Genomic DNA, 24,371 nt, shown 5'->3' on the forward strand with positions numbered 1-24,371 from the left:
AATGGCATGATTGCAACCTCTGCCTCCCAAGTTCAAGCAATTCTCCTGCCTCAGCCTCCCAAGTAGCTGGGATTGCAGGGCCTGCCAACATGCTCAGCTAGTTTTTGTATTTTTAGTAGAGACAGGATTTTGCCATGTTGGCCAGGCTGGTCTCGAACTCCTGGCCTCAGGTGATCTGCCTGCCTCAGCCTCCCAAAGTGTTGGGATTACAGGCGTGAGCCACCGCGCCTGGCCTAAAATTGGAAATTCTTGAGATCGCCTAGTGGGTGAGTGTAGGGGGAAAGGTGGAAAAAAGGTCCAAGGAGTAAGCCCTGGGACACTCCAACACTTACAGATTAGAAAAAAGTAGATTCAACAGAAACGAAGTTGAGAAACTGGAGGAAAACCAAGAGAATATTTGTCCTAGAAGCCAAATGAAGGAAATAGTCCAGGAATACTGATGAGACGCTTAGTAAGAAGAATAAAAACTGGCTATTGGATTTACCACACAGAGGCCATTGATGATTTTGACAAGAGCCGTTTCCATGGAGTGGTGGGGGTGAATACCTAATTGCAGTTGGTTCATGAGAGAACTTGAAGGGAAGAATCAGAGGTGGCAACTCTTTTGAGGAGTTCTGCTATAAAGAGAAGGAAAAGAGCACAGCAGTTCAAAGGTGCAGAGAAAAAAAATTGAAGACAGGAGACTCTACAGCATATTTGCATGCTAATGGAGTAACTGGTCAAGAGAAAAAAATCGACAATCCAGAAAAAAGATAACAGTAGGAGTCCATGCAAAGCCAGGGGTTGGGCTTGGATGGCGTAGTGTTGGTTCATTCTTAGTAAGAGGAAGGAAGGAAGTCCCATAAAAGTACCAATGCAACTGAGCTAGCAGATTTAGTGGTTGGGGTTGGGGGAAGATATGGAAGTTTTCTTCTGATCTTTTAGTTTCTTAGTAAAATAAGAAATACAGCAACCAGCAGACTGAGGATGGGAAGGGATACTGAAGATTGAGGATAAAGATATGTGGACAGATTGAAGAAATAAACAGGTAGTATTGATAAAACTTAACTGATTAGACATAGGAAAATGTAAGACAAAGAAAACAAAGAGATTCCTCATGTGGCAACTGAGTGGATAGTGGAGTGTGTGGGAAAAGCAGGTCCAGGAGGAAAGGGGTTTGATTCTGACATGGAACGTCTTGTACCAGTGAAATCCAAGTGGATAAAAGTGTCTGAAGCTCAGAAGAGAAACTGAGCTTGAGATATCTCAGCTCCCTGATCCGAAGTTGTCAATATTTTTATTTATTTATCTATTGTATTTTAGGTTTTGGGGTACATATGAAGAACACGCAAGATTGTTGCATAGGTACACATGTGGCAGTGTGATTTGCTGCCTTCCTCCCCATCACCTGTATCTGGCATTTCTCCCCATGCTATCTCTCCCCAACTCCCCACCCCCCACTTTCCCTCCCCTATTTCCCCCCAACAGACCCCAGTGCGTAGTGTTCCCATCCCTGTGTCCATGTGTTCTCATTGTTCAACATCCGCCTATGAGTGAGAACATGCGGTGTTTGATCTTCTGCTCTTATGTCAGTTTGCTGAGAATGATGGTTTCCAGGTTCATCCATGTCCCTACAAAGGACACGAACTCATTGTTTTTGATGGCTGCATAATATTCCATGGTGTATATGTGCCACATTTCCCATCTAGTCTATCATCAATGGGCATTTGGGTTGGTTCCAGGTCTTTGCTATTGTAAACAGTGCTGCAATGAACATTCGTGTGCATGTGTCCTTATAGTAGAACGATTTATAATCCTTTGGATATATACCCAGTAATGGGATTGCTGGGTCAAATGGAATTTCTATTTCTAGGTCCTTGAGGAATCGTCACCCTGTCTTCCACAATGGTTGAACTAATTTACACTCTCACCAACAGTGTAAAAGTGTTCCTATTTCTCCACATCCTCTCCAGCATCTGTTGTCTCTAGATTTTTTAATGATCGCCATTCCAACTGGCGTGAGATGGTATCTCAATGTAGTTTTGATTTGCATTTCTCTACTGACCAGTGATGATGAGCATTTTTTCATGTTCATTGGCCTCATGTATGTCTTCTTTTGCAAAGAGTCTGTTCATATCCTTCGCCCACTTTTGAGTGGGCTTGTTTGTTTTTTTCTTGTAAATCTGTTTTAGTTCTTTGTAAATTCTGGATATCAGCCCTTTGTCAGATGGGTAAACTGCAAAAATTTCTTCTCATTCTGTTGGTTGCTGATTCACTCTAATGACTGTTTCTTTTGCCATGCAGAAGCTGTGGAGTTTGATTAGGTCCCATTTGTCTATTTTGGCATTTGTTGCCAATGCTTTTGGTGTTTTGGTCATGAAGTCCTTGCCTATGCCTATGTCCTGAATGGTTTTGCCTAGATTTTCTTCTAGGGTTTTTATGGTGTTAGGTCTTATGTTTAAGTCTTTAATCCATCTGGAGTTAATTTTAGCGTAAGGTGTCAGGAAGGGGTCCAGTTTCTGCTTTCTGCACATGGCTAGCCAGTTTTCCCAACACCATTTATTAAACGGAATTATTTCCCCATTGATTGTTTTTGTCAGGTTTGTCAAAGATCGGATGGTTGTAGATATGTTGTGTTGCCTCCTGAAGTTGTCAATATTAAGGTAGGAGGAAGTGTAGAGGCCTTTATGGTTTCTGTTTTCTCTGAGGTAAAGGGACTGGAGGTTTAAAATCAGAGAAGGGTTGAAATAGATTCTGGGGGAGAATGGGAACACTGACAAGGAGAGGAGGATCATCAGGTGCTCTCAGGGGGCACAGCTAAGGTGGAGCTCTTATGTTGAGTGGTTCCAGTCTCACCACTGCAGAGTCCTGGGGCCCACAGTGCCATAGGACCTTGAGGGCATTATGACTGGCCCTTAGTTTGAGATGGGAACTACAACCACCCGGGCCCAGTGTCCTTCCTGCTTCTCCCTGCTGGGCCTCCCCACCCAGGGTTCCCTCTCACCACCCAGCCACATTCACTGGCCTTGAAGCCTGTCCTTTCCCTACACACATCACGCTTTCCTCCTTGCTTTCCTGGTGAACTCCTACCTACCTTCCTCTACTCAGATCAGGGCAGGACTTTCTCAGACGCCTTCCTTCACTGTTCCCCACATCCCCTGCCCTGTGAGCCAGAGGTTTCTTCTCTGTATCCGAAGAGCCCCTCGAATACCTAATACAGCATCAAGCATACTGCACTGTATCACTGATTTATTTAGCTGCCTCTCTCACTGGACTGCAACAACTTGAGAGCAGAATGTTTTCACCTTTATGATGACCACGACTTAGGTAGCTCAATACATCTGAAACTGATTTAGGAGAAAAGAACTAAAGTCCAAAACCAACACAGTTCTACAGGGTCATGATGTCCCCAGCCCGTGCCACACACAGGTTGGCTTCTAACCTTAGAAACCAAATCACGAAATAGAGAAATAACTTTTGGTCTCAATATTATACCCCCTTTCCTTTCAGGAAGAAACCTTAATATATATACCCACAGAAAGGAAATATACTTACCTTATATTAAAGTGCATTACCCCTTGCTCCCTCCTCTTCCCGAACACACAAAGCAGGAGGCATTGTATAAAGGCGCTTTATTTTAAAATCAGCACATCCTGCTAGTATAAATCAGTTACTCTCCATTTCCAACTTCCATCACCTGAGCTTGAGAGCAGAGTTCGTGGTATTTTTCTGGGCTTAAGGTATAAACTGACATGGCGTTCAAGAACACGTCCAGCGGGCAGAGCCCATCAGGGCAACCTCTTGGCACCTGCTCCTGTGGAAGAGACATGACTCAGCAGCTCCGCTGAGGAGCCTGGCCTATTTCCAGCTGAGCCCAAAGTTCTGAGAGGCTCTCACCCACGTGGTAGACGTGTACACACGTATTATACAGACAGGAAGGCCCCACTACCTGGTCAGCTTCCAGAATAAAAGCACTATGCCCTGCTTATAAAAGTCACTCAAAAAGTATTTGTTGAATTGACTGGGAAGAGACAGTCAAGTTATATCCCTGAGCTGGGAGAACCAATAGGCTCATCCCTGGGGCATGTGCTGGCCTCTGCCCTGGACACCAGCCCTGATGAAGCAGCCAACACCACAGGTGCCAACAGCACACATCACCTCCCAGAGACACCATCAACAATTTCCAAAACAGGCCTCACAGCCAGGAGGCGACATCCTGACAGGGACACTCAGGAGGAGAGGAGGGGGACCCTTCTCCTTGAAGGAGTCTGTAACAGAACCGGGCTAAGGCCCAAGCCCCATCCTGCCACCACCTGTCAGGTTCTGCCTGACCCCTGGGCCACAGCCAGGGGTCACCCTATAGGATTCAGAGAGCTGACTGTGCCAAGGGAGACTCCACTGGGCCTGAGGAGGGAGACCTGGTGCTAACTCAGGTGGGTGGGTTTTGGGGGAGGGGCCTCACCCCACCCAATCCCGCCTCAGGGGTCTTACCTTTCCATGGTAATAGAGCTGCACAAACCACTCCTTAGACTCCAGGTGCTGGTACAGTTCCATAGTCAAGTCAACAGCAAACGGTGGCCATTTGTGGTCAAAAATCCCCAGGGTCACTAAGAGCGGTATGAGGGTCACATCATGAGCCGCGTAGAGGTACAGCTTTCTGCAAGAGGAAACAGCTCTCCATAATTCTCTACCTCAGGTCTCTGAAGGTCAGGATGCGGCCCGCCTCCTTTAAGTAAGACATGCTTGCCTCAGAAACCAGGTGACATCTAGAAATCAGCTGAGCCTGACTCAGCAAACTCCTTTGTAGTAGATCGTGGGAAGAACCCCTGTTCTCGCTCCCCGTATCTTCATGAGGAGGGTCCCCACCAGAGAAACTCTCCTGGCCTCCTCCTTGCACCCCACCCACTCCTCCCTGATGAGTTTCAAAGACGAGACTGCGCATGTGTGGCTTAGGCCCTACCTCTCTCCTCTCTGTGGGTCCTGCCAGCCTACAGGAGTGCTCTTCCTACTTTCAGCCATGGATGAGTTTAGTAGGGCAAGGTCTGCTCCTTCTTGGGGACACCTGAAGTTTTGGGGAATTAAGTTTATTTCAAAATAATATTCATAAGCCCATTTGGCCCGCAACACATTCTCCAAATGGCTTACATCCGTAGTAAGAGTGCCATGTAATCTACATCTGCCTGACACCAGTAGCCATCTCTTAGGAAAGATCAAGGATTTTATTTATGGACCCCCAACCTAGAAGACTAGCACTGGATGCTGTGGTATTCTAAAGATCCAAGGTGGAGGGTGGCAAGGCAGCAAAAGCCAGCAAGAACGTGCTGTCAATGCAGGTACTGCAGAGGACAGGAAACAGCGTTCTCAAGATCTGCTATGATAAACCTGGGCCCGAAGTTCCTGCTTCAACTCACTGTCCCTACGCCTCTTACACCACCATGAGCTTCTAGCGATGTGTAATCCCACAACAGCGTTTCTCCAAAATTCAGCTGAATATCAATCATCTGAGGATCTTGTTAAATTGCAGATACTGATTCAGTAGATCAGTCTGGAGCCTGAGAATCTGACATGTTCTTGGACAATGGTGAGGCTGTTTTTCTGCAGACCACACTTAGCAAGTGCCTAGGACACATAATATTCCACAGCCATAGTCCCAACCTCGGATTCAAGGCTACAGAGTGGCAATGGAGGCTCATGAGCCACTTTCAACATCATCATCATCATCATTATTAGAGACAGGGTCTTGCTCTGTCGCCAGGCTGGAGTGCAGTGGTGCAATCTCAGCTCACTGCAACCTCTGCCTCCTGGGTTCAAGCAATTCCCATGCCTCAGCCTCCCAAACAGCTGGGACTACAGGCGCACACCACCACGCACAACTAATTTTTTGTATTTTAGTAGAGACAGGGTTTCACCATGTTGGCCAGGATGGTCCCAAACTCCTGACCTTGTAATCAACCCACCTCGGCCTCCCAAAGCACACTTCCAACATTTTTAAATGCCTTATGGATATCATACCTTCTTTACATTCAATGAAAATGGTTCAAACTACACAATCCATTAAGCAATTATCTTTGTTTTGGACGATTATCATATCAAATCAGTGTGACATCATAATTGCCTACTGTTTGACATACGTTCAATTAATTAAAAACAAAGAAGAGAGAAAGCAAAAATAAATTTGAGGTTCTTTTCAATAAAATAAAATTTTCAAAACATGATAGAAGGGGTACAGCAGGAAGAAAGGTCAAAAGGTTGCGAACCTCTTTGAGACTGGGGGCCCTGTTAAACATCTCCCTTCAGTCACTGACAACCTGATTCTTGCCTCACCAAGATCTGGGCTCCCTGCCTGCGGCCAGAAGTCCCCACAGCCCTCAGGCACACAAAGCAGAGCTGCTGTGCCGGGTACCTGATCTTGTCAGGCGCAGTGGTAGGGTCCACGGCTCTTAGCAGGTTGCTCTCCAGGATGTGGAGGAATGGGCCTACTGCCATCTGAAGACTTTCCCTGTGAAAAGTGAACAACATTTAAGTGCCTAGAGGGCACTCAGCTGATTCTGCCCCCAGGACCTTGTAAGTTCAATCAGACAGAGCTGAGAAAAAGGCAAGTAATGCATAAGGGCTAGCAAGGGGCCAGAAGGAGCGAAACGGCACTGCGTGCAGTCGGGGGTCCTCTGTGGACAAAGGCTTCCAGCAACACAAGCACCAGCACGCAGACCTGTTGTGAACAACTGAGATGGGAGGGGCTGTGGAGCCGGGGAGGGGTGACCCGGATAAACCAACTAGGCCTTGAGGAATGAAAGAAAGCCGACACGCTGGGAAGGAGAGGGGATAATAATTTCCAGGAATTCCAGAAGGCCCTTAGAAAAATAATCAGAAGGAACAAGAACATTCTAAATGTTGTTTCCTCTGTGCCAGCCTTCCTTCTTTTGGAGTTTAGACCATAAGGACATTTCTTATTTACATCTGATTTATTTAACAGAAGACGCTCAGCGGCTGTGCTCCCCGGCTTGGCTGTGTGGTTCCACCACTTTCATTCTCAGGCCTGTCACATCACGGCCACAGGTGACTACCGCAGGTTAAAGCACATTCACTCACAGGAGTGAACAAAGCCTACTTACTATAGAAGAAAGAAATGTTTCTCATCTATCTACTCATCAGAACAGCTGATCAGCTTCCACTGAGCCTTCAGGGGCCTGTCTTCTCTTTGTTTTTGTGCTTCTTACTTTTTTATCAAAGAAAAAAAAAGACCCCTCCCAGAATTCCCAGAAGCCAGTCACTGACCAATGAAAACAAGGTTGCCATGATTGGCTTAGACAAATCCTTATTGGTGGTGATTGGGTAAACGGCCGTCTTCATAAGTCAAGGTATGTTGCAGCAACAAATGAAGAGCAGGCGACCGACACTATGCAACATACACTTTTCAGAAGAACATGCACAGGCAAAAAGCTGGATGGCATTGTGAGGTTGTAGCCATTTGTCCCTGAAGATATGTTAGTTTTACAAAACCAGGGCTAATTGGAATGAAAAAGACAATAGACAAGGTCCTGTTTAAAATGATTTACAACAGAATAAAGCAAACTACACCACGGGCCAACTCTGACCAATTTTGGTAAATAAATTTTATTGGCACACAGCTGTGTCTATTTGTTTGCACACTGTCTCTGGTTGCTTCATGTCATAAGGGCAGAGATGAGTCGTTGTAACAGAAAGTGGATGATCTACACAGCTTAAAATATTTACTGAGAGAGAGAGAGAGAGAGAGAGTGTGTGTGTGTGTGTGTGTTGTTGATAAAGGAGAGAGCAGCAAGTAATAATTTAGGTATGGTGGAGCCCCTTTGCAAACAGAAAAGGGAGCTGGCAAGTCCCAGGGAGTGGCAGGAAGCTACGTAGCTTGGCAGGAACCTTCTGGATGCCCCAGGCTTGCACGCAAGTGGACACACTGACTCTGAGTAGAAGGAATGCAGTCAGGGGCTCTTATCCTTAGGCAACCAGCCATGCAGATTCTTGAACTGTTAGATGCCTTCCCCCCACTCATCTTTCCCAGGACGACATCCTACCTCCCCCTCCTCTATCAAGTCACGTATTTTTAGTGCAAGCTGAATGCATTCAATCGATCAGAAAAAAAAGGTGTCTTCCGAAATTTGATAAGAGAAAAACTTTCCATTCTGGTAGTCAGGAAACAGACCTTCTAGAAAAAGAACCCTACTAAGTGCTAATAATATAGCAAAAACACAGAACAGGCAGTCAGTGGATCTGGGTTCAAGCTCTGGCTCTGCCACTCGCTAGCTGGGTAGGCAGTATCTCCCAGCCTCAGTTTCTTTATCTACAAAGCCAGGGGGAAAAGTATCTCATTCTCACAGTGAGAATGTGAAAATCATTTGTAAATTGTAACATGATGAATAAAGAGAGAAATAAATATTCTTTCCTCGGCTCCCCCCACACAAATCCTTTAAACCTTAAAGCAAAAGGAAAAGGCAAGTGATAAAGTCAGGAGGTGGGTGGCTCCTGGTTCTGCATAACAGGAAACAGATGCACTAGGTCACCAGTCCCAGCTGCAGAAGGGCGAGGACCTGGGGCCTACTGGCAGGCGGAGAGAGTGAGGTTCAGCCTCCTTACACACAGAGACATCAGCTGCCAGGTGGGAGTGGGCCTGATGAACTCCTCTGCCCCATACACTTGGGTATCTGACCAAGCCTGACTTCACGCCAGCCATGAGGGGCCCCTCACCTGTCTTCCGTCTGCAGTACGTACAAGGATGTGTCCACAGCTCTCTGTTCAATTATCCGTGCAAATGTCTTCAGCATAGGGCAGCTTGGGAGGCTGTGTGCCTGAAAGGGCCACAGGTAGTTTCAGAAAAAAAATGCTTCTCAGCTACTGATTGTAGCCGCTGATCAACTTCCATGGAACCTGCAGGAGCCCGTCTTCTCCTAGCTCAAGAAGCTGTCTCTAAAGCTCTTCCAAAGCTATTACTAGATATCTGATGGCTAGGGAAAAAAAGGGGGTGTCTTCCCTTTCTGATGGCTCCCCATCCACTCCAAAATGAAAAGCATTTATAATTTTTTTTTTTTTTTTGAGACAGAGTCTCACTCTGTTGCCCAGGCTAGAATGCAGTGGTGCGATCATGACTCACTATAACCTCCACCTCCCAGGTTCAAGTGATTCTTCTGCCTCAGTCTCCCAAGTAGCTGGGACTACAGGTGCGCGCCACCACACCCGGCTAATTTTTGTGTTTTTAGTAGAGATGGGTTTCACCATATTGGCAAGGCTGGTCTTGAACTCCTGACAAGCGTGCTCTGCCTGCCTCAGTCTCCCAAAGTGCTGAGATTACAGGCATGAGCCACTGCACCTGGGCTGTATTCTTTAACTTAAAAAAAAGACGAATAAAATACAAAGCAAGAAATTCATAAATTCCTACTTGACCTTCATTTTCCCCAAAATGACTCCTAAAAAATATGCCATACAAATATATGATACAAACTCTTGCCTTCTAGCCTTAAACCTGTTTTACACATAAGAGCAAGGTGCATTTCTGCCTTCAGGGTACACTGTCATTTTATTTTCACAAGAGAAAGAGGAAAGAGCCTATACATCTTTGGGTGTCCAACTTTTGTATCTAGAGAAACATTTCCCATTGTTAGTCTTCTTTATGTATTTATTACAGAAAAAGATTACACGGCTAAGTAAGCTTGAGGAAAACAGACTTGAAGATCAACCAGTTTTCTTTATTAAGGGCATCTCAGATTTTTTAAATATGCTGATGTACATACAGGACTCTCAAGAAGTGATACAATAAATAGGGATTCCAAAATTCCTAGACCCTATCCATCCCCCCACCCATTACCCCGCCTACCCAAACACACTCCTGCATATCCGGCGTTCTGGGGAACACGCCTCAAGAAGTTCTGCTTGAGAGAGTTCAGCGTCTGTGTTCCCAACTGGGTGGGGAGCCTTCCTCCACTGCTCCCTATCCCTCGGTCCCCACATCCATTCTCTCTACAGGTCCTATTACAGTTGCCTCCAAACCAGGCCTCTGCCCACTTCTCTCCACCCAGTTCTAACTCAGGAGTCAGCCCACCAAGGGACATATGATCGCAGGATCCCCAACCCCAGGTCTCACCTGTTCAGCAGCCACATTGTCCAAGAGGATGAGGAAGTCTACTTCATCACTACTGTCAACGCCCATCCCTTCCTTCACCTTTTTCAAATCCTCTGAGATTCCTGGCTGTAAAGAGGCAGCCTGCCTCCGGCCTCTGACAAAAAATAAAAAGTAATGCCTTATATTCTATAGCGATGAACAGTTTACAAAGTGTGCTTCGCACTTAGGATATCATTTAATCCCTATAACCACCCACTGGGGTTAGCCAGTATTATCCCAGTGTTATGGATGAATAAACTAAGGCTCTATAAGGTCAAATGACTTGTAAACATAAGTTAGCAATGACCATGGTTAGGATCAAAGGATGAATTTTCCAGATCTCACTCTAGCATTTGCATTATATCAAAAAGGATGCAGGCAAGGCCCAAGTCTGTCTGAAAACAGCACTCTCTTTTCTTTATGGAATAAATACCATATAGTATTAAATGCCATAGTCTTAGTGTAGCCTAGAGATACCTGATAACTGAGAATGTCATCCGCCCAAACTGATCTATGCTGCGCAGAAACATGTCTGTGACTTCCTGGACTTGTGCACCTGGGTTTGCAGGTCAAAGACAGTCTCAGTCATCTTTCATTTAACCTGCTGGTTTCCTCATCTGCCCCACCTGAGAGCGTGCGGTTGTCAGGAGGATCATACTTTGTAAATGGCAAAGCCCCACTCGTGGCTGATATATCATCTCTCTAGCCCAGCGTGCAGCTCTTCCCAGAATTTCTGACCTTCACCATGAGTCTGTCACTGTGAACAAGACTTCCTCAGTTCCAAGACAGCCGATGTCACACCTAAGTGTAATTTAAACCTTCCCATCCATTATCCACCAGTAGGGTTAGCCTGGGCAGGCCCTCAGTACAGAGTTCTGCCAGCAAAGGTGGTAAAAGGCTGTCCCCCACTGGTAAGCAAGAACCCAGAGGCAGTTACCTGGCTCTCTGCCTCAGACTCCAGCAGTTTTGGTAGTTGGGATACAAGACTTCCGAGTGTGCTTCATCAGTGTGGATGATGATGGGTCCTAGAAGAAATGCAGGGAGCACAGGCAGGCAGAGGCTTCAGCATGTTCTTCCCAGCATCTCCACCCCCTTCTTCTCTCACTTTGTCTACAGAGATGGAGCAGAGATCTGCTCCGAGAGGCAGATCATCAAGGTTACTCCTTAAGGACAGTGAATGCCTTCAACATGGCCTGGCCGTGCGATAGGGGGTCTCCTATAATCTGAGCAATGGAAAAAGTAAGTCGCAGCAGCCTTGTTCTGACTAGCACAAGCCCTCCTATTGGGCCACAAATAGACCGGAGCAGGTAATAGACCTGAATCAGACTGGCAACTCCCTGACCCCTTCCAAACAATCCCTGCTGTAAAGCACTGCCAGCACTTGGTCATTTTAATAAAGAACAACGTTATCAGAACTAAAATACTTTCTTGTTCCTGAAGCCTGATCTTAGAGGCCACTATGGTAATTTATCACACAACAAACTGAGACAAGTGGACACGAGACCACAGATCCTCCCAGACCCCACAGCCTTGCCCAAAATAAAACGCCGGGCTTCTAGATGAATTGCTGGTCTAACCAAAGATCTAACCAAATGAGCTTCAAACAATGCTTCTTCTGTACTTCATGGCAGCTCACTGCTGCTGAGAGCTCCTCGGGACCCTCGTCTCCTCCCATCAATGCCAAAAGAAGGTGTTCTAACACCTTCCCATGCTTTGCTCTGTGCCAGAGATGGCAAGTGCCTGTGGTAGGTTCTTTTTCCACACCTCTCAAGCCTGATGGCAGAAGAAATAGATTCCCAGCAGCAATCTGGGATTCACTGAGGTCACTCTACGAGTGTGATCAGCTGAATCGATCAAAGAGATATTTATTCCCAAATTACTGATCGTCAGAACCAAGGGCTTTAAAAATAGCCTATAACTTTATTAGAATATCAGAATTCACACACACATCATTGGTCTGGACAGAAGAAGAAACCAGACTGAAAGTCATGAGTTCAGTCTTCAGTTTACAACGAACCAGCCGAGTTTTCTTGGGAAGTCACTACCATTCTCTGGGGTTCATCTGTAAATGGAAGGGGTGGAACTATATAAGCAACAGAACCTCCCCACCCTGCAACTATAAAGTATGGTAATAAAGGGAGAGGTGCTGACGGCTGCAAGGTGGAGATCCTAGGCACAGTCCCTCACGTGTCCCATCCCTCCTTTTCTATACTTCCTGAGACCCCTCTGAAGAATCCTGGAGGTTCTGCAGCATGTGTTGTGGAAAGGACAAACCAAATGCTGCCTCCAGATATACACGTCCTCAAAGAAACAGCTGAGCATAAAAGGAAAAAGTAGGATTGGGAACCAAAACTGCCGGAGTTTGAATCCTAATTCCACTATTGACCAGTTTTGTGTACCTGGGCAAGTCATTTAGCCTCTCTGTGTCCTGGTTCTCTTATCTGTTAAAGGGGATAACGATACCTAACTCACAGAGTTATTACAAGAATTAAACAAGTTAATATATGTGAAGTTCTTAGAACAGAGCTTGCTGCATACATTGGTCCTCCATGTCCTTGGGTTCCACATCCATGGATTCAAGAAACCATGGATTAACAGTATTTGAGAAAAAAGAACAATACAAAATAACACAATAGAAATAACATAAATTAGAAAACAGTACAGGATAATATACAGCATTTATATTGTAGTGGGTATTATATGTAATCTAGAGGTGATCTGAAGTACATGGGAGGAAGGACATAGGTTATATGCAAAGCTATGCCATTCTACATAAGGGACTTGAGCATCCGTAGATTTTGGTATCTGCCAGAGGTGAGGGTTCTCCTGGAACCAATCCCTTTTGGATACTGTGGAATGACTGTACTAAGTCCTTTATGTGATAGAATAACTATGACTTAAACCTGTAATATAACACTAATAATATTATAAACCTCTAATATCTGGAGTCTGATATTGGTGTCTGGATTTTGGACCCACAGCTTATGATAAATACGGCACACTTGAGTAGACAAATGTACACAGAGCAAATGACTGGCCGAGTGGGCAGACCAACAATCTCCAGCTTTCCCACAGCCTGATTCGCTGTAGCTCACATGTAACTTCTGGGATTTTTCTAGGATTTTACCCCTAAAGCAATATCCCAAAGTTGCACCACTTCCATTCACAGCGGTACCTTCTGGGATTCTTTAGTCAAGTTCCTTCCCATAGGAAAGGCATGGAAGTAGCTAGGAATGAAGCCAAACTGGAGTCTCAACACCTGTGTGTCCAGTGCAGGGAGCTGCGACCCAGACAGACACGCCTGATGTTAGAGATTTCCTTCCCTGCTAGAAACCTGGGGCATTCTCAGTCTGGGACCTGCTAAACAGAATGTTGCCACCAAGAAATATCTTTCCTTCTCAGTAGCACTTCTGATGTGTCTGAAAGATCTTGTCTTTTAGAAGCTGAGCAATTGATAGCTTTCAGAAGATCGGGTGCTGTGGATCATTCAAGGCCTCCCAAGAAGTAAGGGGGAACCCATCCTGCTTTATGTTACCTAGACACATACTGTTTGTGTGCAGCAGCCAACTACAGCCAGAATGAGCAGCAGCATCCAACCCAGCTGGGGCGAAATCAGACTCCTCTTTCCTGAAGCTTCTATTATTCTACATATTTCTTAAAAAGTGTGATGGAAATTTTGTTTCTATTTGAGACACTGCCAAAAAGCTAAACAAAGTAACAAGAACCTTTGCTTTATGGCACCTTTTTAGCGAGGTCATGATGATCCGAAATTCAGACCAGTGATTAAATGTAAATTTGAACCAATTACAAATGACAAAATGCAGGTTCATGTGATGACCAAAGGCTCTCAACACAGGAGATCCACAAGGGGAAATAATTAACGCAGTCCTTCGGGATGAAAAGGTTGGGAACCACTGATTGCAACCATTCAGGGGCTGAATTGCCAAAACCCAAACTCGATGGACTTTCTCAACTAGGAAAGGCTAGACAGAACGCTGTTTATGCTATGGATGATCACCAAGATTAGGGCAGTAGTAGCAGTATTGGGTCCCAGCTAAGTGTCCTTCCTTTTCAGCAGTCTCACCTAAACAAAAAGCCCCCTCGATTGTTCATAAAACATGGTTAGGACTGCCTTGTGCAGCTTGTGTAGAAGCTTGATGGGAGACGCGAGGAGCCAGAGGCAGATCAGAGCAGCTGGTACACTGCTGCTGCTGTTGAGGGCAGGCTAGCAGGGGGAGCATAAGGCCCGACAGGGAAGGACCCACTGGACTGGGCACACACTGGAAGTCACATACGCAGGAGAAAAATAAAATCAATGGAACAGTCACCAAGAAAGAGACAGGGGCTTTGGAAGTGAGAAGCAAGAGCCCCTCAAGACAGAGATTGAGTTTGGGACCTCAGATACGAACCTTCTTTCTGACATTGGAAAAGCCCAGCTAGCAAACAACGGGTGGACTCCAGATTCCGGAATATGTTAGTGGAACGAATACTGAAAAAAATTAAAAGATAGTGACACTCATAAAAGGAATATTTAAATATATACACTTTAGTCCACAGAGGCTCCAGGGGTCTTTCAAGAGTACATAGGAGAGCTACGGGGCTAGGAAGAATGCTTTACTTTTCGGTGGGATGTCTGTCCCTAAGAGACTCAAAGACCAATGAATGTGACCTCCAGGAACCACCCATTCACAGGATCCTGTGGCATAAGGGTAACTGCATCATGACAAGTTGTCCTCCGGACTACCTTGGGTGAGAGTGGGAACCATCTTGGGCTGTCAGGACAGGTATCCTCATGCTCAAGACCTTAAATCAAGTGCAACGTCCATCCCTTTTCAAGTGACTCACAAGACCTCCTGTGGGTTGAAGGTCGGTGAAAGAAAGGGGATGTCTTCTACATAGTTCTTCCTCAGTCTCTCTCCCAAGGTAAACATCTGCTGCATGCCCACCTTGGTCAGCTGCCCCGCAAACATGCCCCCCTGAAGTAGGGAAGAAAGAGAAGGAAGAATGAAAACACCCGACAGCCTGCTGAACTCAGCCCAGAGAAAACCACCCAAGCTTTGCAGTGGGGCTCCCCAGAGCAAGGAAGCATTGCTCACCTTCAGGATGGTCTCATGGTATTGAGAGTCGTAAGGAGAAGGTGGTTTCGGACCGCCAATTAGACTGGTGACTGTGTAATCAAACTGGGTTTGGGGTGGGACCTCTAATAGCTGGGGGTTCCACTCTACCTGTTATAACCACAAAAAAACAACAACAAACATATTGTTTAAAAACGGTTCTTGAAATTCACAGCATTAACATCTAGCAGCACTCAGAACACATGGCTGGAATCACTGACAACTAGGCCTGCAACCTCCCCATGGGAAGGAGGGAAAGAAACATTAGCTAAAATTAAGGGAAGAAAAGACGGTGACTTATTATTCCAGGTGTCCTTAGCCCAAGTCCTGTTACTGCTACACTGGTAATGACTGCTAAGGGGCTGCTCCGGCACTTAGCCCACACGGAAGTAAAGGGGAGAAGTAGCCAGAACGCCTAGCATGCAGACACGTGGTGAATGAAGAGATGGATGAAAGAAATATGATGTCGGTGATCATACGTGCGTAAGAATTTATAAGGAATTAATCTGGAGGTTTCTATGCCCTATCCCAGCTTAAGGATTCTACTTAATGTCCCTTGTAACTACTATGGATTTCTCCTCCTTCATGCAATTCATGAAAAAAGCTACCATCTAAGAAGATGTGGCTTTTTCATCATCTTCCATTATTCTTTGCAGTCTGGCTCCTGCCCTAACTGTGCTGTAATGATTTCAAAACGTCACTAGTGGCCACAGGTCTCACAGCTCCAACTGTCCATAAAGCTCTGACACTCATGGCGTCAGATGTGATGATTTCAATTTTAAAAAGTCTTCTCTTCCAATCCTATAGACCAGCTTCTCTTCCCAATCTACTATGTCTCTCAATGTTACCACGGTTCTCCTAGGCCCCAACCCTTAAACCTTTGGCTCCCTGTGACTCCACCATCCCCACACCAAGCCCTATTGATCACTGGCTAGAAGAAAAGTCCCTCCCAATGGTCCTTCCATGATCTTATTGTAGAACATAAACCTTATTACTGCAGGCAAAAGCCTGACAGACTGTTCCCTTGTACCTGCACAATCCATCCATCCATAGCCACCTAATTAATATTTTTGGAAAAATTTATTTCTTTTCTATTACATTTAAATATTTTATTTTTAATTGACAAATAATTGTATATTTTATATATTTATAGAGTACAAGGTGATGTTTTGATATTTTTTACATTTGATATATGATTAATATAAACAAAATCCATCAGCTCGCATACTTTCTTTTTTTTTTTTTTTTTTTTTTGAGACAGTCTCGCTTTGTCGCCAGGCTGGAGTGCAGTGGCACAACCTCGGCTCACTGCAACCTCCTCCTCCCCAGTTCAAGCAATTCTCCTGCCTCAGCCTCCCGTGTAGCTGGGACTACAGGCACACACCACCACGCCCAGCTGATTTTTGTTGTATTTTTAGTAGAGACCGGTTTTTACGTTGTTGGCCAGGATGGTCTCAATCTCTTGACCTTGTGATCCACCCGCCTCAGCCTCCCAAAGTGCTGGGATTACAGGCTTGAGCCACTGCGCCCGGCCCATGCTTTCATTTTTATGCAGTGAAAATATGTAAAGTCAACCTTTTAGTAACATAGGCACACATTATTTTATTGCTCTTTATAGATATTGTGTTTTTTACAAATTGAAGGTTTATAGTAACTGCACTGAGCAAGTTTACCAGTGCCATTCTCCCAACAGCATGTGCTCATTCACGTTTGTTAAAATTTGGTAATTCTCATCAAATTTCAAACTTTTCCATTATTAAATCTGTCAAGGTGATCTATGATTTGTGATTTTTTTTTTTCTTTTTGAGACGCGATCTGGCTCTGTCGCCCAAGCTGGAGTACCATGGCATGATCTCGACTCATCCTCCCACCTCAGCCTCCCGAGTAGTGCTGAGTACGGGCACACACCAACACGCCCAGCTGATTTTTGTGTTTTTTTGTAGAGACATGTTTTGCTGTGTTGCCCAGGCTGATCCAGAACTCTTGTGATGTTACTATTTTAATTGTTTTAGAGTGCTGCAAACCACATCCATATAAGACGGCAAACTTAATCAATAAATGTCGTATATTTTCTGACTGCTCTGCTGAATGGCTTTCCCCCATCTCTCTCCCTCTCCTTGGGCCTCCTTATTTCCTAAGACACAACGATATTAAAATTACGCCAGTTAATAACCCTACAATGGCCTCTAAGTGTTCGAGTGAAAGGAAGAGTTGCAAGTTTCTCACTTTAAATCAAAAGCTGGAAATGATTAAGCTCAGTGAAGAAGGCATGTAGAAAGCTAAGATAAGCCAAAACCTATGCCACTTCCACCAAACAATAGCCAAGTTATGAATGTAAAGAAAAAGTTATTCAAGGAAATTAAAAGAACTACACTGGTGAACACGCCAACAATAAGAAAGGAAAACCACCTTATTGATAACATGGAGATACTCAATGCAGAAGAAACAGCCTATATCCAAAGAATATCCCAGCTAGGACTTTCACAGCTAGAAAGGAAAAGTCAATGCCTGTCTTCAAAGCTTCAAAGGATAGGCTGACTCTCATTAGGGATTAATGCAGTTGGTTTCTTTTAAGTTGAAGCCAAGGCTCATTTACTATTCTGCAAATCCTACAGCCTTTAAGAATTATGCTAAATGTACCCTGACTGTGCTCTATAAATGGCAGCACATCTATTTACAGCATGGTTTACTGAATATTTTAAGCCCACTGTTGAGACCTACTGCTCAAAAAAAAATTGATTCCAAAATATTACTGCTCATTGACAATGCACCTAGTCACCCAAGGGCTCAGTGGAGATGTACAAGATTAATGTTGTTTTCATGCTGCTAACACAATGTCCATTCTGCAGCCCATGGCCCAAGGGGTAATTTTGACATTCAAGTTTTTATTATTTAAGAAATACATTTTATAAGGCTATTATTGCCTAGATCGTGATTCCTCTGATGAATCAGGGCAAAGTAAATTGAAAACCTTATGGAAAGAATTCACCATTCTAGATGCCATTAAGAACATTTATGAGGAGGAGGTCAAATTAGCAACATTAAGAAAAATTTGGAAGATTTGATTCCAACTCTCATGGATGACTTTGAAGGATTCAAGACTTCAGTGGAAGAATAACTGCAAATGTGATGGAAATAGCAAGAGAACTAGAATTAGATGTGGAACCTTAAGTTTTGACTGAATTGCTGCAATTTCATGATAAAACATGAATGCATGAGAATTTACTTCAAAGAAGTGGTTTCTTGAGAGGGAATCTATCCTGGTGAAGATGCTGTGAACACTGCTGAAATTACAATGGATTTATTACATAAACTTAATTGATAAAATAGTGGCAAAGTTTAAGAAGATTGACTCCAATTTCAAAAGATGTTCTACTATGGGTAAAGTGCTATGAAACTGCATCATAAGCTACAGAGAAATCTTTCATGACAGGAAGAGTCTATCAATGTGGCAAACTTCACTGTTTTTTTTTTTTAATTTATTTTTATAAAACAAAATTTTTATTGTATTTTATTTTAAAAACTTTATAAAGTAAAATTTTTATAAAATAATTTTATAAAATAAAATCACTGTTTATTTTTAAAAACTGCCACAGCCACGCCAACGTTTAGTAATCACTACCCTGATCAGTCAGCAGCCATCAACATCAAAGCAAGACCCTCCACTGGAAAAAAGATCATGACTCACCAAAAGCTCAGGTGATCACTAGCACTTTTTATCAATAAAGCATTTTTAAATTAAGGTATGTACATTTTTAGACATGCTATTGCATAATTAATAGGCTACAGAATAGTGTAAACATAACTTTTATATGCACTGGGAAACAAAAAAAGAAATGTGGGATTCATTTTATTACAATATTTGCTTTACTACAGTGGTCTAGACCTGAACCTGCAGTATCTTCAAGGTATGCTCGCACATGTAAAATCTAAAAAAGTCAAACTCACAGAATTAGAGAGTAGAATGGTGGTTATCAGAGGCTAGAAAGGGGATGAATGGGGAAAGGAGAGATTTTTATCAAGGGGTACAAAATTCCAGTTAGACAGGAAGAATAAGCGTCAGCGATCTATTGTACAGGATGGTGACTACAATAGATAATAATGCATTGTGTCTTTCAAAATCACCTGATCTTGCTAAGCCACTTTCATCCTATCAGTAGCTTTTCCTAATGTCTCAGAGGTAAGCATCTGTCCTTCAAGGACTTCTACATCGTGGCTGGGTGCAGTGGCTCATGCCTGTAATCCGAGGACTTTGGGAGGCTGAGGTGAGAGGATCACTTGAGGCCAGGAGTTCGAGATCAGCCTGGGCAATATAACAAGACCCCAACTCTTAAAAAAATAAATTTAATAAAAGGACTTCTACTCTTTTGCCCAGGCCCTGTACTCAGCTTCACTGCCTCTCTCCTCCCCTCCAACCCAGACCCTGCCCACTGCTTCCACATCTTTTTCCAGCTTGCTTCCCTTGCTTGGAGGGACGCCTGTTCCTATCTGCCCATCTATCTTGTCTTCAATGTTCAAGGATAGCTCAAGTCTTACTTCCCATCACTGACCACTCTAGCTTTCAATGGTTATCTTCTAAATCTGAATTCCTACAACACTTACAATAAAAAAATATATATATTTAACCCAATTTCCTACTACTTTGTTTAGTTTTAAAACTAACATTTGGAAATCTACTATGTCACATATCATCGTATTTATCTCCATCCCTCCCAGAACTAGCCCAGGAGAATACCGCGAGGAGTCTCAGATTCTCTTTGCAAGAGCGAGCCCTCCATTCTTTCCAAAGGCATGTGGCAGTCCCACTGGCACCTGATCTCCAACACTTGAGCCTCCTTCTGACACATCAGAGGACCAGGTGCTCAGAGAGAGGCCTTCTTCCTTCTTTCACAGTGAATCACAGCTCCCTCTTTCTGACCCTGTAACTCCTCTGGATAAAAAACCCTTCCGTGGTTCATGGCTCATGTGACCCCACCTGCTCTCTAGCAAGGCAGCCCCCTTACCACTTCTTCCCTATTCTATACACTTACTCTCTAGTCACACAGCTTTGTTTCCTTTAACACCATTCTCATATTTCATGGCCTTTCAGCATCATGTTTCTTACGACTGGAATTTTCTTTCCTCATTCATCTAAGACTTTGGTTCATTCCATACGGCTCAACTTAAATGTTCCCAGAAATCTTGATCAGGGCCTTATGCTTTCATAGCAGCTTCGGTGGCTCTCTTTAGTAGCCTTTACCAAAGTGTATTAAATGAGCTCCTTTACTGGTCTGTCCTGTTCAGTAGACTTGGCTTCCTGAGAACAGAGACTGGGTCACCTATTGACCTCTGAGCAAAGGGCCTCACACACAGTAGGTACAAATAACAACTCCAACAATTTGCCAGCTCCCGTGGAAGATACCCATCTTGAGATAACTTGACCCTGCCTTTCCTGGGTTTTCAAGCTAGTAAAGAGAAAAGGGAAACTGAGAATGTAAATGACAGCAATACCATAACAGAAGCTGACATGTGCGGCGAGAAACTGTATGAAGGCCATAGCAGTTCAGAGGCAATACAGACCTTCTCTTCTGGCCGGGGATTCAGAAGAAGTTTCATTGAGGGAATGGCATTTTAAATGAATAGTATTTAGACAAGCAAATACCTATACTTATAAAGGATAGCATTCACAATTCCAAAAATAACTAGAAAGCTTGAGCAAAGCAAAGACGGTGAAGAATGTGTATGGCAAATAAGTGGTTTGGTTTGCCTCAACCTGGGAATGGTTACCCAATTTTTAAATCAGAAAATACCAAATAAAGTTTAACTTTAGATGTGTATATATAAAGGCAAAAACTAGAATTTCTCTAGTTGAAGTAGGAGTGGGAACCCACAGCCCCGGCCACTCAGCATCCTCTTACTTAGCCCAGCAGCGTCGCAGAATGAATTCGAAAGCTGGCAGCACATATCACAATTGGAATGGGAAGACTAGATGCAGAAAAGCCCATTTTGAGACGTTAGCAATAGTCTACATGAGAGCCTACGGCCTCATCTAAGGCAGTAGGAATAGAGGAGGTGGATGTAAGACATTTGAGTTAGACTTGGCAAGTGAGTAGATAAAAGCTTTATTTGGTGGGGGGGGGGGGTGTCAGTAGGTAAACACAGAAGAGGAACAACAAAAAAAAGACTACTCTGATTTTTGAGCCTAGTAATGGAGACACTCCTTGACTAAAACTAAAACCAAGACAGAAAAACAGGTGGAAAGCTGATTTCCATTTTGGACACTTGGAGACACCTCCTTTATGCTCCAGTGCACCCAGCATATTCCCTTAATTGCTATCTGTTGCCTGTCTCCTTTATCACACTGAAAATTCCTTTAAAGCCAAGATTGAATTATCCATCCTCGTAGTTCCAGTGTCCAGCACAGGGCCCAACACAAAGGTCCGCAGGGCCATTCAGCCTCACCGAGAAACCTGTCAGGCACATTAACCAAGAAAGGACCTTCGCTGTTACCTAGGAGGCTGGAATCGAGGTTACATCAAGTCTGGAGTGCAAGTTTTCAGATTTTCAAGCATGGACAACACGTCTGGTTCATACAATAGTGTCCACCTCCAATACACACTCTCGTTCTCATTCCTGCTCTTCAGCTTCCTGGGTAGTAGCAAAAACTAACTTGATAATTTTATTTATTTTATGTATACCCCAACTTCAAGAGGTAACAAAGTAGATACAGCAAAAATTAAAATATACTAAAACAACCAATTCAAAGTAGGTAACAAACACAAAAGCAAACAAACGTAGGGACAAAAAAAAATGGATGTAGTAACACGGTTACTAAACTATGTATGTCATGAAGATCTTTAGGCTTACTATAGGTGGGCCGCAGATTTGGCATCCAGCTTCCTTTTAAGTAAAGAAAGAAACTTGATCAGCTAGACTAGTTTAAAGACAAAAGCAAGCCAATTGTTCAGGAGAAGCACACCATTTTTTTTTAAGTCAAAAATGCATTTAATCATCCCAATGAACTCACTGTAAAGTTGAAAAACTGTAAGTCAAACCACTGTAATCACGGACTGTCTGTGCTTCTAATTAGTATTTCACCACGTCTTATACATAGTGTAAGATGTCTAAAAACCTTACGATAATGTCTTAGACCTTTTGTGTTGCCATGAAGGGACATCTGAGGCTGAGTAATTTATAAAGAAAAGAGGTTATTTGGTTACAGTTCTGCAGGCTCTCCAAGAAGCATGGTGCTAGCATTTGCTTCTGATGAGGACCTCAGTCTGTTTCCACATACTTTACCAGTGCTCACCATTTCTAATGCTAACTGACAAATTGCTCCCAAGGGTCCTCATAAAGAGGATAGAGTAATATAATGAACATCTTTTCAGCAGTCACAGAAACGAGTTCTGTGGAATTGTTTCTCCCCGTTCTCTCAACACAGAATGACAGTCTCTTACCAAAGCACATTTCAACGAAGGCAACTGGGATTCATATGCTACATTCCAAATAAAAGCAAAAAATCTACATACAAGTAAACAAAAACCTACCAGGTACAGATTTTTTTTCTTTTTAAGCAATCATATTAAACCTTGTCTGTATACTGATATGACTAGCACATTTTTTAAAAGTTCCTGATGCCCGAGTCCTACCCTGGAATAATCACATTTAGATTATGCCCCCAAAAAGTGGGGTCTCTACTTTTTTTAATGCTCTTCAGTCAAGCTAATTCTCAAGTTTCACCAGAGTCTTTTACACTGTCTGGATGCCCTAGGTCAATTAAATTAGAATTCTTGGGAGGGAGACCCTGGCATATGTGTTTCTTAGCTTCCCGGTTGACTTCAGTGTTCCATCAAAGAACCATTGACCCAGAAGAATGGGGGGACTGACTGGCACATCCCTCATGCAATGCTTCCTGAATACCACTTCTTTTAGCTGAGGTTTGGAAAGGTACTAAGCAATGAAAGATACTGACATTATGTTTCCCAGCTCATCTATATTATCAAATAAATAATGACACAAATGTCTTAATCAATAGTGAAGCGAGGTAGGTTGGACTTTATAAAAACAGAGAAACCTCCCTGGGTGGAGGCCATCTTGCCACCCAGGGTAGTTGAGGGAAGCCTGAAAGCAGTGCCAAATCTTTTCTTTTGATAATGCGTTTGGACCTAGTCTAATGATGAGAAAATTTAAAGATGGCCAATCAAGTTCCATATTTTTATTTCCAAAGCACAATCTTTTAACAAAACCAGTTAAACCAACAGCCATTCAAGCCATAAGAAAACAACCCAATAAAACATCTAATTTTTGGGGTTTTTTTTTCTTTTTTTTTTTCAGATGGAGTCTCGTGCAATGGTGCGATCTCGCCTTGGCTCACTGCAGCCTCTGCCTCCTGGGTTCAAGTGACTGATTCTCCTGCCTCAGCCTCCTGAGTAGCTGGGATTACAGGCACCCACCACCACATCCAGCTAATTTTTGTAGAGACAGGGTTTCACCATCTTAGTCAGGCTGGTCTCAAACTCCTGACCTCATGATCCACCTGCCTTGGCTTCTCAAAGTGTTAGGATTACAGGTGTGAGCCTCTGACCCGGCCAAAACATCTAGTTTTAAACCATGCTACTTTCTGAGAATTTGTGAGATAACTGAACGAAGTGACTTGTCACATATTTTAATCTATAAACCAGTCGGAAATCAGGAAACACGTACCTAAGACAAAGGCACTGCCAGGCAATGCCTTCTGACTGTAATTAATAGCAGAACCAAGAAGATTAAAAAATTCCAATAATGGCTGGGTGCAGTGGCTCATGCCTAAGATCAAGAGATTGAAGCCATCCTGACCAACATGGTGAAACCCCGTCTCTACTAAAAATATAAGAATTAGTCGGCCAGGCGCGGGGGCTCACGCCTGTAATCCCAGCACTTTGGGAGGCCGAGGCGGGTGGATCACGAGGTCAAGAGATCGAGACCATCCTGGTCAACATGGTGAAACCCCGTCTCTACTAAAAAAAAAAATACAAAAAATTAGCTGGGCATGGTGGCGCGTGCCTGTAATCCCAGCTATTCAGGAGGCTGAGGCAGGAGAATTGCCTGAACCCAGGAGGCGGAGGTTGCGGTGAGCTGAGATCGCGCCACTGCACTCCAGCCTGGGTAACATGAGTGAAACTCCGTCTCAA

General features: G+C 43.9%; 1 protein-coding gene across 4 annotated transcripts in view; it reads right to left on the reverse strand.

The window, feature by feature from the left end:
* ACP6 (acid phosphatase 6, lysophosphatidic) overlaps positions 1-24,371 on the reverse strand; it is a 42,726-nt gene that overhangs the window by 15,697 nt on the left and 2,658 nt on the right. For 2 of the 4 annotated variants that reach the window (XM_032268930.1, XM_032268931.1), the window contains exons 2-10: positions 15,205-15,333; positions 14,954-15,084; positions 14,518-14,597; positions 11,046-11,133; positions 10,091-10,223; positions 8,701-8,801; positions 6,383-6,478; positions 4,940-5,041; positions 4,471-4,636 (exon numbers count right to left, since the gene is read on the reverse strand). In XM_032268930.1, the coding sequence (XP_032124821.1) occupies positions 4,471-4,636; positions 4,940-5,041; positions 6,383-6,478; positions 8,701-8,801; positions 10,091-10,223; positions 11,046-11,133; positions 14,518-14,597; positions 14,954-15,084; positions 15,205-15,333 (1,026 nt within the window). Of the gene's footprint in view, positions 1-3,592; positions 3,794-4,470; positions 4,637-4,939; positions 5,042-6,382; positions 6,479-8,700; positions 8,802-10,090; positions 10,224-11,045; positions 11,134-14,517; positions 14,598-14,953; positions 15,085-15,204; positions 15,334-24,371 lie in introns of those variants that run through there. The other 2 variants (XM_032268929.1, XM_032268932.1) reach the window with 2 other exon arrangements.

This window comes from Sapajus apella, unplaced genomic scaffold, assembly GCF_009761245.1.
Source record: "Sapajus apella isolate SASKATOON/1434 unplaced genomic scaffold, GSC_monkey_1.0 scaffold187, whole genome shotgun sequence".
In the NCBI taxonomy this organism is placed as follows: Eukaryota; Metazoa; Chordata; class Mammalia; order Primates; family Cebidae; genus Sapajus; species Sapajus apella.